Source organism: Pipistrellus hanaki, assembly GCF_964339955.1.
Source record: "Pipistrellus hanaki genome assembly, chromosome: 4".
NCBI lineage: Eukaryota > Metazoa > Chordata > Mammalia > Chiroptera > Vespertilionidae > Pipistrellus > Pipistrellus hanaki.
Window position 1 is genome coordinate 47,755,268 of NC_140506.1, and position 16,907 is coordinate 47,772,174.

General features: G+C 35.7%; 1 protein-coding gene and 1 long non-coding RNA gene across 31 annotated transcripts in view; one reads left to right on the forward strand and one right to left on the reverse strand.

Moving 5' to 3' along the window:
• The window catches only part of LOC311622019, a 1,104,806-nt gene that overhangs the window by 781,451 nt on the left and 306,448 nt on the right, over positions 1 to 16,907 (forward strand). The window lies entirely within an intron of this gene.
• The window catches only part of MCTP1 (multiple C2 and transmembrane domain containing 1), a gene marked incomplete at its 3' end in the record, with an annotated part of 425,829 nt that overhangs the window by 195,888 nt on the left and 213,034 nt on the right, over positions 1 to 16,907 (reverse strand). For 14 of the 30 annotated variants that reach the window (XM_084882646.1, XM_084882662.1, XM_084882643.1 and 11 more), the window contains 4 exons: positions 14,487 to 14,546; positions 10,097 to 10,174; positions 5,259 to 5,429; positions 1,901 to 2,031 (listed from right to left, as the gene is read on the reverse strand). In XM_084882646.1, coding sequence (XP_084738772.1) covers positions 1,901 to 2,031; positions 5,259 to 5,429; positions 10,097 to 10,174; positions 14,487 to 14,546 — 440 coding nt within the window. The remainder of the gene's footprint in view (positions 1 to 1,900; positions 2,032 to 5,258; positions 5,430 to 10,096; positions 10,175 to 14,486; positions 14,547 to 16,907) is intronic. The other 16 variants (XM_084882647.1, XM_084882645.1, XM_084882642.1 and 13 more) reach the window with 3 other exon arrangements.

A 16,907-nucleotide genomic window follows, 5' to 3' on the forward strand; every position in this document is an offset into this window, starting at 1 on the left:
TCAATTGAAAAAACAAAGCAGGATAGGGGAGAGGAAATATCTAGGAAAAGGGGTTTCAATTTTAAATAGATTTGGTATGGATGCCTCTCTGACATGACATTTGTGCACAGACACCTGAAGCGTCTTGCAGACACAGGGAAGAGTCCTGAGGTGAGAGAGTGCTCAGTGTGCTTGAGAAATAGCAAAGAGGCTAGCACAGCTCAAAGAGAGCAAGAAGTCCAGGGTAGAGGGGTCACAGAGCCAGACCATGAAGAGCAATATGAACTACTGGGAAGAGGAGTTAAACTAATGTTATGTGGAATAAAAGTAATAAGATTAAGATAGCAAATTGCATGTGACAGTCATTCTAATTATCTTTATTTTTTAAATATATATTTTTCATTGATTTCAGAGAAGAAGGGAGAGGGAGAGAGAAACATCAGTGATGAAAGATAATCATTGATTGGCTGCCTCCTGCATGCCCCACACTGGAGATTGGCTCACAACCTGGGCATGGGCCCTAAATGGGAATCAAACCTTAACCTCCTGGTTCAAAGGTCAATGCTCAACAACTGAGTCACACCCACTGCACTCTATCTTTTGGTCACTAAATATAGCTAAGGTTGTTACAAATTATGAAAGTGAATTAATTATTCAAGGAAAGGCTAGGTAGTATCTAACTGAAAAAGCTCACAGTATGTTGAGGGAGACAAATATAGACATTTAATTATAATAAAATGTATTCAATATTAACAATTGCACAGGGCTACTAAAACTGGTGGTTATCTAGAGAACTAGGTAAACTTTAGAAAAATCTAAGAATAGTATTTCACTAGAGCAAAAATATATGCAACAAAGGCCTGCCCTTTTAAAAGGATTGAAATGTAACACACTATTCGGTTACAGTGGTGTTTTTCTCATTTCATCTTATAAGCTAAATATGAAAGGTTAATGAAAGCTAATCTTTAACCCCTCACTTTAAAATCCTGTGAAGGAAACCTTATAGATCAGAATCACACACACACACACACACACACACACATACACACACACAGATATAGAGATATGTTGGGTTGGATACTGTTTCTGCTTTTCTAGCATAAAATTATGTTTATTAGTATGCATGCAGTTCTTCAGGCTATATGTTTACAGGCTTGGAATCATGTGAACTACAATGAGGAAAGAATTTACTGAACTAACAGATTCTTCTGTATAGCATCCTGTTTTTCAGTATTGGCAGGTTTCAATGTTTTGCTATAAAGATACATATAAACTATCAAGAAATATAAAAATATGCTTTGAAGGTGAGAAAACAATTCATGTAACTAAGTAGGCATTCAAAGGGACTCTATCTTTGTGCAGAAATGTCATGGAAGCCTCAGAATAGTCCTTTCTTCACTATGTTATCAGATTAACATGGATCTGCCCCACTTAATGCTTCCTTCACTAAAACTTGGGAACTCTACCAACTTATGAACTCATAGGAGATTATAAAGACTCTTTGCCGTGTAAAGGACTTTTAGGAAACAATGCATTTTATAGTCACAATATGCTTTATGAAAAGTAATATAATCTCAGATCACTTTACAGACTATGAATATGCCTTTTGTTTCTTTAAGTATCTTATATCAAGTGAGATTCCTCTTTCTCAACTCCCGTAATTTTTAAGCACAATGTTTCTGACATCTGGAGAAAATTTCTGGATATCAAATTTGGATCGCCTGTCCATCAAGTGGTCAAAACTGCCACCTACTGGTCAGTTTTCAAAGCTAGTTTTCAGTTCACCCAAGAACAGCCTTACCATAAGATCCCTTCTTTCAAAACAGTCAGGATCATTTACAATAACCAGAATTAAAGCAAATATCATTTTAACAAAATTCTCCCCCCTTAGGGTGAACCAAAAATATCAAATTGCACAAACCTGCCAATAAAATCATCCCTTTTCCCAGCATCTTTGTCCCATGCAGTAATATCGATGATCCCCCCTCTTTCTTCATAGAGATGAAAATCAAATTGTTCTCTCCATTGAGGATTCAAAGTTTTGGGCATAATCTGAAAAACCAAAAAAGTCCTTATTGTTTCACCCATATCATTCTTTAATACAATGTAGCTTGAGACATTAAATCAAACTTTAGGTACTGTCTAGAAAAGCATGTAAGTGTGAGATTTGAACAAAAGCTTCCAGAAATACTGAAAACGATTCATTAAAGATCACTAACATCTTTATTGCACATTGTCTGACAGGACCCTGAAGGATGTGTCCTGAAAACCAAAGTAACCCTCTCATCTTCATGAACAACAGCTGAGAGATATGTTTTATATAGAAAATTCAAAAACATAGTCTATAAGTGAAATAGCTTAGTCTGACACTAGCATTTATTTTACATTACCAGCTAATGCACAAAAATATAACTGATAGTCTGTTATCCTATGTAATGAAAGGCCAGCCACCATAATTGTAATGACCAGAATGACCAGAGACCAGAACCAACATGGTCCCTTGCTGGGCTGGCCCCGCCCCCAAGCAAGCAGTTAGAGGTGATCAGGTGGGCAGGCAGAGTGGTTGGGGTGATCAGGTAGGCAGACCAGCAGTTAGGGGTGATCAGGTAGGTAGAAGGTCCCTTGCAGGGCTGGCCCTGCCTCCCAGAAAGCAGTTAGGGGTGATCAAGTAAGCAGAGGGTCTCTGGCAGAGCTGGCCTTGCCCCCCAGCAAAGAAAGAGGGGAGGCCCAGGCCACCAGAGGCGACTCTGTGGCAGGTATGTGGCCGGCCAGTGATCGCCCTGCAGAGGGAGGCCCAGGCCCAGGCCAGGCAAGCCATCGCACCCATACCTGTTGCCTGCAGAGGGAGGTCACCTGTGGCAGGGGGGGAGGGGGGGGCAGCACTGCACAGATGGCAAGCAATGGCAGTGGCGGGGGTGGGGTCAGCTGCCTGCAGCTGGGGGAGGGAAAGCCCTGATAGACCCTGGTCTCAGGCCAGGCTAGGGACCCTACCCAAGGGATCCCAGATGGTGAGAGCATGTAGGCTGGGCTGAGGGACCTCCCAAGTGCACGAATTTTCATGCCCCGGGCCTCTAGTCTTATAATAAGGAAAGATGACAATTTCCAGAATTTCTTTTATTTTCTTACTCTCCTATACATGTGAATTCTTGAACTGAATGCATAAAAAATAATAAAGTTCAATGGGAACAGGAGGAAAAAACAAGTAGCTTTGGGGTGGCCAGGTAAACATATCTTCGAATTGGAGCATTGATGTATCATCTCCATTTTATATATGGAAAAACTGAGACCCATCCTAGGTCATTATCTTTTAGTATCCAGACTCTAGGTCAAGTCTTTGATTAGAGCTTCAGATCTCTTTCCCCCAAACAATATGCCAGAAATGTTTGTGAGTTAATATGATTATGTGTGTACTATATATAATCTCCATGTTGCACATACGAGAAAGATATCTGAAGTGCCATTTTGTAACTTCAAGTATTCAGATAAGACAATGGGTGGAATCAATGAGTCAAGTGTGACCCATACTGATTTGCTTTAAAATTCCATTCCCCATTGAGTTAAACAACATTCATATTTGTTTCCCTATTCTTTCATTTTAGCAGAAGGGCATGTGGTGGCCTTTTTTCTTTTTAATGTATGGGAGACAGATCTTCTGATGTGAAGGCTTTGAAAGCAATGAAGTATGTTATGTGCAAAGGTAATGCAAATGAATCACGAGTTTTAAAGTTCATCATCTGAAATTAACCAGCAATAGATTGTGGGAAGAAAGAGCAAAGAGTGACACGTGTCCATAGCCTGGTTTCATATTTCATACTTAAAGAACAGAACTATAAAAATAAGTAATGTTTTAAGCCCACCAGAACATGAAAATGATGGTAATTGATAAAGGACAAGAGAGATGTGGCCATCGGTACCTATTTTTGGAATCAGTCATTTCTTTAAAACATGTGATTAAGCCCATGACAAGAGAAAAGATGGCACTGGGTGGCTGCTATGATAATTCAAGTGACTCATAACTGGGCTCGGATGAATGCCTATGATATTTTGGGGAGTGGTCTATCTTACTTATTTGGCCACAAAGTGCCTACATTTTCAGTTTTCTTTTAAAGGATTGTCCTTCCCATCTGGTCTCCTTCAGGTCAGAAATGATGCCCTCAGGAAGGTAACTGACCAGCATGCTGGCAGTTTTCACTACAGCATACAAGTGAACTCCGTGATATCTCTAATGACTGACGAAACTCCCCGGGCCAGAAGGAACCTAGTTAGGCTGTGTATCAAAACTTCCTGAAAATGGTGATGTCAAGGCCAAGATATTCCCATGGAGGTAGGATGCGATTTCTAATACGAGATGGATGTGATCATTTGTCCCAGGCTGTCCACGAAGCTGATGTCTATGAAGCTGGCCATTAAAGGGGTTGAAATTGAATACAACAACAGATAAGACATGTGCCCCAAACATAACTATGACCTTTGCTAATTTGTTATTACTCCTCTCATTAATATAAAAAATATAATTATTTAACATTTTATTATCATATTACTAATATAATTGGTATTATACAATATACTTTTATTACTACTACTGACACTATTCTTCCTCTTCCTTCTGCTACTTCCACTTACTATTTATTATGGGTAAGGCAGTGTCCCAATTACATGTATAACACATTTGTTCATTCTTCTCAATAATTTGATTAAGTAGGCACTATTTTAATTCTCCTGTTTACAGATGGGGGAATTAGGGCATAAAGAGGCAAAGGGGCTTGCCCATTTCTCATTGCTAGTAGTCACAGAGGGAATTTTGACTCTTTGTTTTCTAAATAAATTTTAAAATAACTTTCAATCTGCACGGGTGAAAGTCAGTTTGAATAAAATGACTCGAAGTACTCTGCACAGGTTTTTATGGCATGTAAAATGATGCCTGTGTAGCACTGATACTAGTCCTAGTTGCAATAATGAGAGCAGTCAATATGCTTTGAACACTTTATGTGCCAGGCATTGACTTAAGTTTGTTGCAGCCTTCTCTTTTTGAAAGGTGCTTCCTACGTTTATTCCTGTGGTATAAATGAAGAAATTCAGACATAATGAAGTTAAGAAGCTTACCCAAGGTCACACAGCACATAAAAGGAAGAGATGCAATATAATTACTGATCTTGTTTGCTGACATGATGTTCAAAGTTCTGTAAAGCATTTTTGTAAAGTTTTCATCTTCCAAAGCATAGCCATTCACTAACCACTGCTTTGAATTAAACCACCAGGAACACAAAGAGACATGTCACCTTGCTCTTATACTTCTGATGCCCAAGCCGGAACTTCACGTAGGGGTCACTCAACCCATTTGAATCCATGGCCTTGAGGTCTCGCCCCTCAATCAACGTGATACTGACTATTCCTCGCCAAAGATGTGATTTTCTGTGTACATCTGACAGACGTAAACTTTGGGTCTGAAACTTTTGGCAAAAGAAAAGAGAGTTAGCTTATTGTGTTTTAAACCAAAATATTGCATTTGGCATTACTGTTTCCAAAGAGAGTTAGCTTATTGTGTTTTATACCAAAACACCTCATTTGGCATTATCATTTACAATGTTGTAACAATTTTTCAAAAATAAAAATGAGGCAGTTATAAAAATTTTAAATAAAAATGATTTATGGATTATTTATTAATTATGCAATTATTAATAATATATTATCATCTCATGATAAATTTAAGATTATGTAAAAATGGTGAATGCTCAAAATAAAGTCTAATTTTTCAACTTGTTATATTACAAGCTATAAGTACTTCAGAACACTAGAGAACATTTATATGTATCAAATATGCCTGTGTCAAAATTAACATAAAATAAATATAAATATGAAGGCCCTCTTCCACACTGTGATATTAATTTTTAATAATTTATAAATTTTAATATCTTTTTTAATGTTACAAATGGATTTTACAGGTGGTTTTAAGTTGTAAGATTAGTAGTAAGTTTTAGTCACTTTTAAAAGTCTTTATTGCCATATTGAGAGTTTCAGCTTACTAAAAAAGTATTTTAGGTACCATAAAAGACAAAATCAATATGTCCACCCAAAATGTCTTGCCTATGTTTGAAACTTGCAATACAAAACTTAAAAATTGCATATGTGACTTATATTTTCAGGTATGGTTTATTTATTTCTCATTCTAATATTTAAATATCTTCTTTAATGATTTTTATTATCTGCAATTCCGAGTCTCAATATTCAAGTCAGTGAACCAAATATGAAGTTTTGAAAATTAACAAGTCTACTAAAGATCACTATCTGTTCTCTTAAACAGCCCATAAAACAAGCCAGAGAAAGTGGCTATATGTTAAAATATTTACAATCTGGATTCAGTAACACAGAGACTGCTATTTCTTTCATATTGTCAAGTATGTTTTCTTCACTCATCGTCATTTAATGAAAAAATTCAGCTTTTCCCTCAACTTCAAATTATTCCACTTCTAAATTATGAGTTAGCTCCATTTTTGTCCTCAATCCTTCTACGTTAACATTGTAATGTTATAGCCTATTTTTTAAGACTCCTGCTCCCACTTTAAATTCGTATTTTTATTCTACATTATAGTAATGCCAGACATTTTTATCTGACATCATCAAAAGTCATGCACTTCAAGGGGCTTTTATTAGGAAAATGAAAACTATATTCTTTAAAAGATAACACTTTTAATATTTGAACATTTCAATGGAGAGCTTTCTAAAGCACATTACATACTTCCCTACCTTGGGACCTTTTGAACAACATTGGTTCTGCCTTATTGATAGCAATGTGGAACTGGTCTCTACCTCCCTCACCCCTGTGAGCTCCAAGAGCAGCGTGCCACTGTGTTCTGAAGTGCAACGAAGGTTTCATGGGGCACCTGTAACTTCCACAGGACTCCATGCCCGTTTCACCTAGAGCCCCACTGCTCCCGTCTGTTTACACATTGGGTTGTCCTTGAATCAAGGATTTCTCAGATTTTCATAATTGTCTAGAATTAATTGCACCTAGCCATCTTCAGGGTTGCTGTTTTTTTAGTTCTAAGATTTCATACTCATTATTATTATATAATGAAGCAATAGATTTCAGCATCTGTCTGTCTTTCTGTCTGTCTGTCTGTCTATTCACCCATCCACTTCTACTACAGTTGAGACTGCCTCTGACAGCGGACTTTAAAGATCAGATTCTAAACACTGGGTCTGACATTTTTGTTAAAAAATAAGAGTGGCAAAGAAGGAAAGAAGAAAAACCATTTTTTTTTTTTTTTGGCAAGCAAGAAGAAATAATTACCTTAGCAAGGACCAAGGAATCGATAGCTACCCATTTACAGAGTTTTAGAATTTAAAATTGCATATGTGTACACTGTGTCCTGTGGTTTCCACTAAAATCCTATGAAGCAGGAAAGCAAGGACTGCTATTTCCACACCCTAAGTACAAGAAGTTGGCTTATGGTGTGGAAAGGACAAATAGTGCTTTCCATGGGATCCTTCATGCTTTCCTAGAAATAAGTGGTTTGGCTAATAAATATGTGATTTCAGCATTTCTGACCTTTATTCCTGAGCCTCTCCCAATATTGGTCTTTAGGACAAAGACTCTCTCCTAGGTTTAAAAATAATCATTTAAGTGAAAAGTTGCTAAAAGATCAGTCCCCAGTTTAATGAGTTGAATATATTTGAAATTCTAGGCTAGATTTATTGTAATACATGAAATCACCTTCTACAGCATTATTATATAAGCACATGTATTCATACTTACAATATTCCAGCTGATGAATATATTTAATAACATTTTCTATGCACTCTAGAAGCAGAAGCCATACATAGCACTCAGTAAAATAACAGTGGGTACAGTCTAGGTTACACAGCATCTTCAGTAAGAAAGGCTAAGTTAGGTTCTTGAATGGTACCATGTCTGAAACCCTAATTTGCATGCTCCTCCTCCCATTTTCACGTGAGAACAAGAACTTGACATGGAGTGGGAAGGACAAAGAATGCTTTCCATGGGATTCTTTATGTTTCCACAGAAATAAGATGAACTTAATGAAGGCTTTATCTACTGTCATTCGTTGTTACAAATGCTTTTCTGTAACCTGGAAGAACATTTCCACAATGACTTGGGGCGCTAGGAGGGAGGAGTAGAGAGAATATTTCTACACAAAAACAGGGCTACTGAACATGGAGGTTAACTTGATCTGAAAAACGTTTAAAGAACAAAAAGGGTTGGGGCTCCAAAGACACACTAATCAGGTATCATTTTAAAAGTGATTTTTCCTTCTTCAAATCTTTTTGTTTAAATGGTACTCTTAAAAAAAAAACTTCATTAATGTAGCTATGATTTGATTAACTGCATAGTCATGAAACAGATAAGTTGTTAGTCTAAGTGGAAGACCTTGAAATAAAATTATAAGGTAAAGGGGGAAGAGATAAAGTTGGACTATCAACAGTAAAAAAGACAAGTGCTTAAAATACATATGTGCATGCATCTTTCTAGCAATTTCTGACTATGTAACTTGGCATGCTTTCTTATCTATGGGTTTCCAGACTGTACTCCATGGCCTCAAGTGTACTAACAGAGCAATTCTGTGTGTGTTAAGGGAATGGTGGTAGGGAGGGTATGTGTATGTGTTGAGGGGCCTGCATAGAAAAAAATATATTTCATAAACTAAGATTTAACCTGCTTAAGATAGCCATTTATTACTTTTACCTTTTTTTTTTTTTTTTTTTTTAGTTGAACTTTTGGAGAGCTCAGCAAAGAGGTGGGAACAAGTAGAATTCCAAAACGAAAGAAAGAAAAACCTTTGAGAACCGCTAGGTCTCCAAGGTACCTTGAGTCACTTGCTGCTCTATTTAGTTTCCTTCCCCTGTACAGTAGTTCTCCGAGTGTAGTCCACTAACCAATAGCATTTGTGTCACTGGGAAATGTGTTAGAAATTCAGATTTTTTTACTCCCATCTCACACCAACTGGATTCAAAGTTCTGCGAGTGGAGCTCACATTCTGGCTGCACTTGCCCTCACTCAGAGGTTCTGACCCATGTCCAGTGTGAGGTTCTGACCCATGTTCAGTGTGAGAACTGCTGCGTCAGACGTTCTAAGGAGTATGCTCACTGGCCTTCTTCTATGTTCTCATAACTATAATTAATCACTTTGATTATAAAGTTATCCACTCACTGGCATGGATATGATGCATGCTAATTAAAGACCTTCTTTAGTCCTGCTTCTGAATTTACTGGTTAGGAAAGCATATTGATCTGGATATGTGGAGGGTTTACAGAGAGAAGTAGGGACCTACTAAAAAACTGGGCGAAGTTTGTATATTATTTTCTTCCTTTGTTAATGTTTTTTTTCTCTCTCATAAAATACATCAGTATAACACATATTAATTGAAATATTGACCAGTCAACCAAAAATTACTTATTGAGCAGCTAAAGGGCAAGGACCATTAAACAAATTCAACATGTCCCTTGATAAAATTAACATATTACAGCTGGTACTTAATGGTAGTTACTTAAGATATTGTTTTCAACTATGCCCTTGTTGAAATAGAGTTCTATTTGAGGAGGGAAAGAAAAGAATAAAGTGGAAGATCAACCTAGCTTCAAAGCAAAGAACCGGCTCTGCAAAAGGAAGAAATAATCTTTAGATTTTTAAAGCAGTAGTCCCCAAGTTTTAGTAGGCCATTTGTTGAAATCACGGGGTCTGAGCCTCCCAGATGAGTATCAGTTTCTGTGGAGCAGAGTCACATGTCTATTTCCAACATGTGACCCACATGACTCCCACACCCAGCAGGAAAGACATCCTCTCTCACAGGGAATAGTCATCCCCGTTCAGGCTTCATAAAGGAGATCAGGAGGCCGGGCAACAAAATACATTTCCAAGTCTGAGTCAATGATATTTACCTTCAGTAGGATTTTACAATTAGGGAGCCGGCACTTTAAAGAGAATATTGGTTTATGTATATTGTTCCTTGAAAAGAAATAACATGATTTCAATTCCTAATTATATGCATAGAAGAGGTGAGGATAGGGAATGGGTTTTCGGAATAGTAAGCTGGGCATGAGAATTCACAGCTCATGCAAGCTCAGGAAACAAATAAGTAAACGGAATGGTGGAACTTACTTGTGCGTTTTGGTAATACACACTCTGAAGCTCTGCTCTGCAGAAGCCCAGCGCGGGGAAAGCAGGCCTGCCGCACGTCTGGATGGAAATGAAGGATCAGAGCTGTGGGGGAAAGCTTGGTGCCCCTAGCAACACCTCGTTGCAATCGGAGGTTAGCATTACTCGTCCAAAAAACATTATTTGAAAACAATATTTATTTGCTTCTTAAATCACTGTCAGAAAATGTCTTCTAGCAAAATGAAGATAAATGCCAATGCAACGATATGGTTTCCAGCCACTATTTTCTTTAGTAGCAAAATGCTGCAGTGGTCAAGAACATAAAGGGCAGAGATGATATGGTGATGCATCCCACTTGGGTGGTTTCTGGTGTTTGTTAATAGGTGTAGCAGAAAAAGAAACAGCAAAATAAATCATGGAGAAAAAATCATTTTCACAAGTCCGCCACTTCAAAAAGTTTTGGAGACTCTTTCCAATAATATCTTTTGTTTCCAATGTCAAAAAAGTGATAAGGAGGAGGATGGGGGGCATAAATGATGATGGAGAAAAAACAATATATGTAATATATACACACACATATATATATTAATATATGTTGGTAACACACATATATACTTATATGTGTATGTGTATATATTTTAAATAAAGTGATAAAGCTCTAGAAGAATTGTTACATGAACAGAAAAAAAGCTATGATAATGTTAACTGTTCCCACATGCTAATATTTTGTAATGATTAAAGAAATATCTCTAAAGTAACAGAAATTTTGCTCCACGTAATACTTGCCTTTGCTACTAAAAAAACAACCAAAAAGTCCCTTCACTGCTATAACCAAGAGCAGCAAGAGATGGATTATGATACAGCTGAACATCAAGAAATAGTGAGTTAAAAGTTTGTATTAAATGACTTATAGAACAGCTAGACATTTCCAAACAATAGTATGATGAGAGTTATCAGGTTTAATAACATGAAAAGAAAGGGTTAGATTAGACCAGTCTGAAAGATAGGTTAGACAATACAGAAAGAAATTAACTTGTACTGAGCAGCTATTATGTGCTGGAGTTTTCATGCTCCAGTATTTTTCATGACAAGTATTTTTAAGGTTAAAAACACACACACACAAAAAAAAAAAACACAGAAGCACAGAGAAGATACCCTACTCAAAGCCAAATGGCTACCAGTTGGCAAAGCTGAAATTTGAATCTGTGGTTGCTGATACTTAATTGATTCTTTTCCCCACTATATCTTATTTTTTAGACAGAGCCTAAGTTCATGATACAAAAGAAAGAAACTAATTTATACAGGAACTGTTGAGATATTTTGACTTACATTTAAAGGAAATATATTAATTATTGAGAAAGGCTAATCAGAGGCTTAGAAGAATTAAAAGTCAGCAGGTGGTAATAACTGTAGCATATAATGTTTACTAAAGCTTTTGAGCATTAACTGTATGTCATAAGAAATAATAGCCCAATGTCTACTAATAAGGTGGTGAAGTTTTAGAATCTTGCATATAAATTGAGAACACATATATTCCAATTCTAGTTAATAAAGTTTATTAATTCCATTTATTGAAAAACTGAATCGCTAGTATCAGGAGGCATCCTATTGTTCTAGATCCTGATTAGAAACCAGATCAAAACAAAAAAATCTATTTAGACTTAACAGGTGGCTAAAGGAACACGCAACCATCCTCATCTCCAGAGATGTGGAAATAATCTTTGGCTTTTGTTATTCTGGATTTTATTACCTGCACACAACCTAATCCTTCCAAAGGAGACCCAGACCCTGCGAATCTGGAATGAAAGGCCTTGCTTGTGTCTTTACAATAGCTGTGTGCGGAGTCAGCCCTTTCCTCTATTTTTAGCACAGAGGGTGCACATGCTTTTATTTAATTAAATGATTCGCTGAGACGCTACAAAGAAAAGATAATGACAGCCTAGAAGGACTGTTTTGTGCTGCAATGCCTGGAGTGAGGAGCAATTATTAGCTCAATACCAAGGCACAGGCGTGTTCTATCTTTTCCTTTTCCTGCTGAGTTTATTCCCGTGAATTGCACCTGGATGAAGAAGTTCAACAAGTAGATTTGCTCTACAGCCATCCACCCTCTCAAAGCACGATTGCCTTTTCAGAAATCCCTCCCAGTGCTTTGTGCAGCCTAGTTTGAAGTGTCTCCTCTAATAATAGAGCTTCAATCCCTTATTTTCTTAGAAGATGATTCCCTGGCACTATAATCCTTAGAGAAATTCTCCTGGTTTTTTATCCTTAGAGTTTATTTCCTATTTCTATTGCTTCCTGATAACAATTTACAGTGTCAGGAAGGTATTTATGTTTACTTCAAATGTTTTAACTACCCTCCCTAAAGTTAATTGTGGCCAAACAAAAGCTCTTAATCTTTTATTATATTTGCCTCAAATGTACACTAACAAAAATCATCATATATGTTATAATGTTGTTGGTTTGCAAAAGTAACCTATCAGTTTCCACTAATAAAATGGCATAAAACAATAAATCCTAGGTTTGACTTACAGAGACTTGATCATTGATTTGATACAATGAAACCTCAAACATTAGCTACATCATAGCCCTCAAACACATCCATCCATTGGGGGCTTAAGAAGCATGGAGAAGGTTCATATAATGCAAGAAGAATTTGAAAGGCTGTCAGTAAAGACAAACGAAGAGGCAACTCAATTTATACATCACATATCTATTCATCATTGATCCCAAAAGGAACTCTTCTGCTTTAAATCTTCACCAAAAATTTATTTCTATGACATTTAGAGAGAAAAACATTGGTCCTGATCATACCATCTAGGTACTTCAGGGCAATGGACTCACTTCTCTGGGCCTTAGTTTCCTCATTGACAAAATAAATGACTCCTAAAGGTTCAGCCTTTATGATTCAATTTGTCACTTATTTTCAGAAAAAAAGGACATTGGATCTCTATACCGAAGATTAAAAAAACAAACAAACAAACAAAAACTACCTTCTAAATGTGTATATTTCTTATTCTAAAATAAGATAGTTCAAGAGATTGAGAAAGGTTAATAAAGAATACTTAAGGATGAATACAGCCAAATGGAAGAACTGATAAGTGGAAGGCTCCTTTGGAAGTAGTAAAGTGGAAAGAAGATGTTGAAAGGGAAATCCTTTAAAGGTATCAATTATGGGGTTGGTCCTGATGACAAGTCTTCATTCATAATAATCAGTCTGCACATTTGATGCATAAAGACCAAACTCCATGCAGAATGCCCCTGAATTCTGCTCTCTTGGCAAAGGAGTATGCCATATGAATTCACCATATTTATGGGTCTTAAGGAAACAAAACAAATGTTTGAAAAAGATCCATTTTCTATTAAGGGTAATGGAACGATTAAAAAGGAATTATTATGATGTTAGCAAAGATACAGAATTACATCAGTGAAGGCAGCCAGCAGTAGACTGAAAGGAAATGAAGAGGCTGTAATAATTAAAATAAGCTCACAACAATAAAAGGTTGTAAAGAAAACATTGTGTGGAAGGTACAGATAATGAATAGATGTGGCTTATTCTTGCTCACTGGTCAAGTCAGTGCATGACTTAATCTAGTACCTGCCAGTCATCCTAAGAGACACCACAACAAATCTTAATATTCTAAAAGAGAAAGGTAGTTCTCAGTCATGAGCAATGAAAGAGCCAAAAAAAAAAAAAAAAAAAAAGATAAGAAAATGGCAAAGCCCTTCTAGTGTAGCATTTTCACTGCAATATCTATTGCTAAGAGAGTCATGTACCAAGTGTGAATTTTCAAAGAGAAAAACTCTTGCAAGCAAAATCATAAGTGCACTAGTAGAGGGGAAAAAAAGATGAGAGTTCATTATGTTTCAGTCATGAAAGAGTAAATAATGTAAAATTGCAATGGCATTTAAACAAATTGTGGAATTTTCGTTTTTTTCTTTATTTAAATCAAAAGCAAAGTTGGTGTTTTCTAATTCATAAGATTTTTTCAAAGAAAGAACACAATTATCCAGTATGCATATAATATAAAATTATTGTATTATAGAAGAAAATTTTCTCAAACAGATGAAACAGATTTTAAAAGAAGGGTTAAGGACCATTTAGACTGCACCATCATATTTCTGTAAGGTCCGGGGACCTCAAGCTGGTAAGAATTTGGGATAAACTTGGTCCCACAAGGAAATGACTTCAAGCAATATATTAAACATATGAAGTTCTTTTACAAGTGAATAAATCAGTCATATGAATGACTTAAAATCAAAGTTAATAAAGAAGGCAAATGAATACACTTGAGAGCCTATTTTAAAAAGTAAATTTCTTAGTTCATATTTAACTTTTAAAATTACTATTTAGAACCAAAAATCAAGATTTTTAATAAAAATATTCAGACATTACCCTCCAAAAGAAAGACTTCACAGAGAAATAAGATCCAACCACTTCATTGTTTGAGAGTTCCTAAAAATAAACAAATATTTAGCTAAATTTTGAAGTGCTTTTGAGAATACTTTATTAGCCCAACAAAATCAAAACAAATAAAAACCACAAAATTAAAAACAAAGCAAAAATTATATATTCTAAGTACACTTTGGGTCTTTGTAAGCTGTAAATTTTCTTCCCTTGAATAAATTAAAGCTTTTCTTATTCATGTTTGATAGCAATAGTAGTTAAGTAGAGGATTATTTCTATAATTTTTTTAAAAAGTCTACTTACCTCTTGAGTCTCAGTTGTTGATTAATGTATCTGAAAGCCTAACATTTTATTTTAAAAAGAACTGTTTAAACATATTTTAAAAATTTGTAGTAAGCTGGATAATATCTGTTCCTGTTTACAAAACAACATAACACTATAGACACTCAGAGTGTTTTTAAAGAATAATAGCAAAGCACACATCTAGTCAAATTTGGTTATATATATATATATATATATATATATATATATATATATATAAACTAGGAAGATAAATAAATGACTTAGTTAACTTGAGCTTTCCAAAAATAAATTTAAAAAGAAATTAATGCTGAGAAAGGTGATTATTGAGTTGTAAACAAAGCAGTGAATTCATGTTGGATATTTTATTACTTAATCCTGAGATTTTATAATGTGAAACCAACTCAACTCTAGAAAATAAAAAACATAATTAACTTACTTTTAAACACAAAATTTAAATTATATGCACCCTTTAAACTTTAATTCTGTTTCTGGATGCCAATTACAGTAAAATTAAGGGGAAATTGTGATAGTTATGAAAAAGTATCAACCTTTGACATAATAATGAAGAGGAAGCAGTTTTGTAATGTATTTGATTATTCCATGATTTTGTGTAAGCAACTATGATTGTAGTAGTCCAGCCCCTCAAATGATGCCTCATACATAATAGATGCTCAATAAATATTTGTTGACTATTAATCACTTGGAGTTTCATTTGGGTGAGGATATATATTCCTTCCAAATGCAATACCAAAACTTATATCCTATATAATAAAAGCCTAATATGCTAAGTGTCCAGTCGTGCCAGTTGGCCATTCAACCAATCAAAGCATAATATGCTAATGATATGCTAAGGCTGCTCAACTGTGTGCTATGACATGCACTGACCACCAGGGGGCAGACATTCCAACTGGTAGGTTAGTTTGCTGCTGATGTCCAACTAATCGGGACTGAGCAAGATGGGCCAGATATGCCTTAGAGCTCTCCCATGATCCCTCCCCAGCCCTGATTGTGCACTGGTGGGATGCACCCTCTTGCAATTTAGGATCTTTCAGGGGAGTCAGAGAACCGGTTTTGGCCGGATCCCACAGGCCAGGCCACGGGACCCCACTGGTGCACAAATTCATGCATTGGACCTCTAGTCAGAAGATAATAATGAACTAGACTATGTTAGAATGTGCATCAATTTAAATAATTTAAGTTTAAAAGTAGAATGATATCAGAGATAATCTATACAATCTACCTGTGCTTTTTACATGAAATCTATTTCTTGAAACTAAATTACTTGCATAGGGTTTGGTCAGGTAGCAGGATTAATGTCAGAGGTCGTAGGGAAAAAGTCTTGTGATTAAGACATTGTTTTCCTATCACCACAGAGTTATAATTCATTTACATTTACAAGTATGGTTCTCATTTGTCACACTTACACATTGTCACAACAGTTTCTGAAAAAAATCCTTAAGGAATACACTTATATTTGGACACTGGAGCATAAACCTTAGGTGAAATGGCTGTTGTCTTTTTCGATGCTATACTATTGTTTAACTCAAAAACCTTACTCTGAGTTTTAAAAAAGATGCATGTTTTCTTTTTTATTGCCAATTCTTTTCTTACTTTGATTCCTAGTTCTTTTCAAAGAAAGCAGCATGGTTAGCAACATGTGGAAAAATTTTCAAGTATCACATTCAAGAAATTATTGCTTGAAGTCTCCTTACACAAATACTTTCCTCAGAACCAATAACAAAGGCTGTGAAACTAGCAGTAACTTTTATCTTAATGTAAGATGTGTTAAGGTTCCTTAAATGGATGTGAAAGTCTTGGCTCTAGACTCAAAATATTTACAACAAATAAGACAACCGCTTAGCATCTATAATTACTGTAAATTCATTTAAGTGTCAGGTGTTCTAAGGTGACTAATGTTGAAACTTCACCAACTCCTTATTTTTCATTCTTCCTTAAATTGACACAGAGGATAACCTAATTATGTAACTGATATAAAAACAGTAAAATGAGATTGATGAATTTGGCGAAGAGGGGGCAGTTTAATGATTACAATTTTTTAAATTTTAGGAGTTTAATTAATTGAGGTAAAAATACATTCTTTTATAA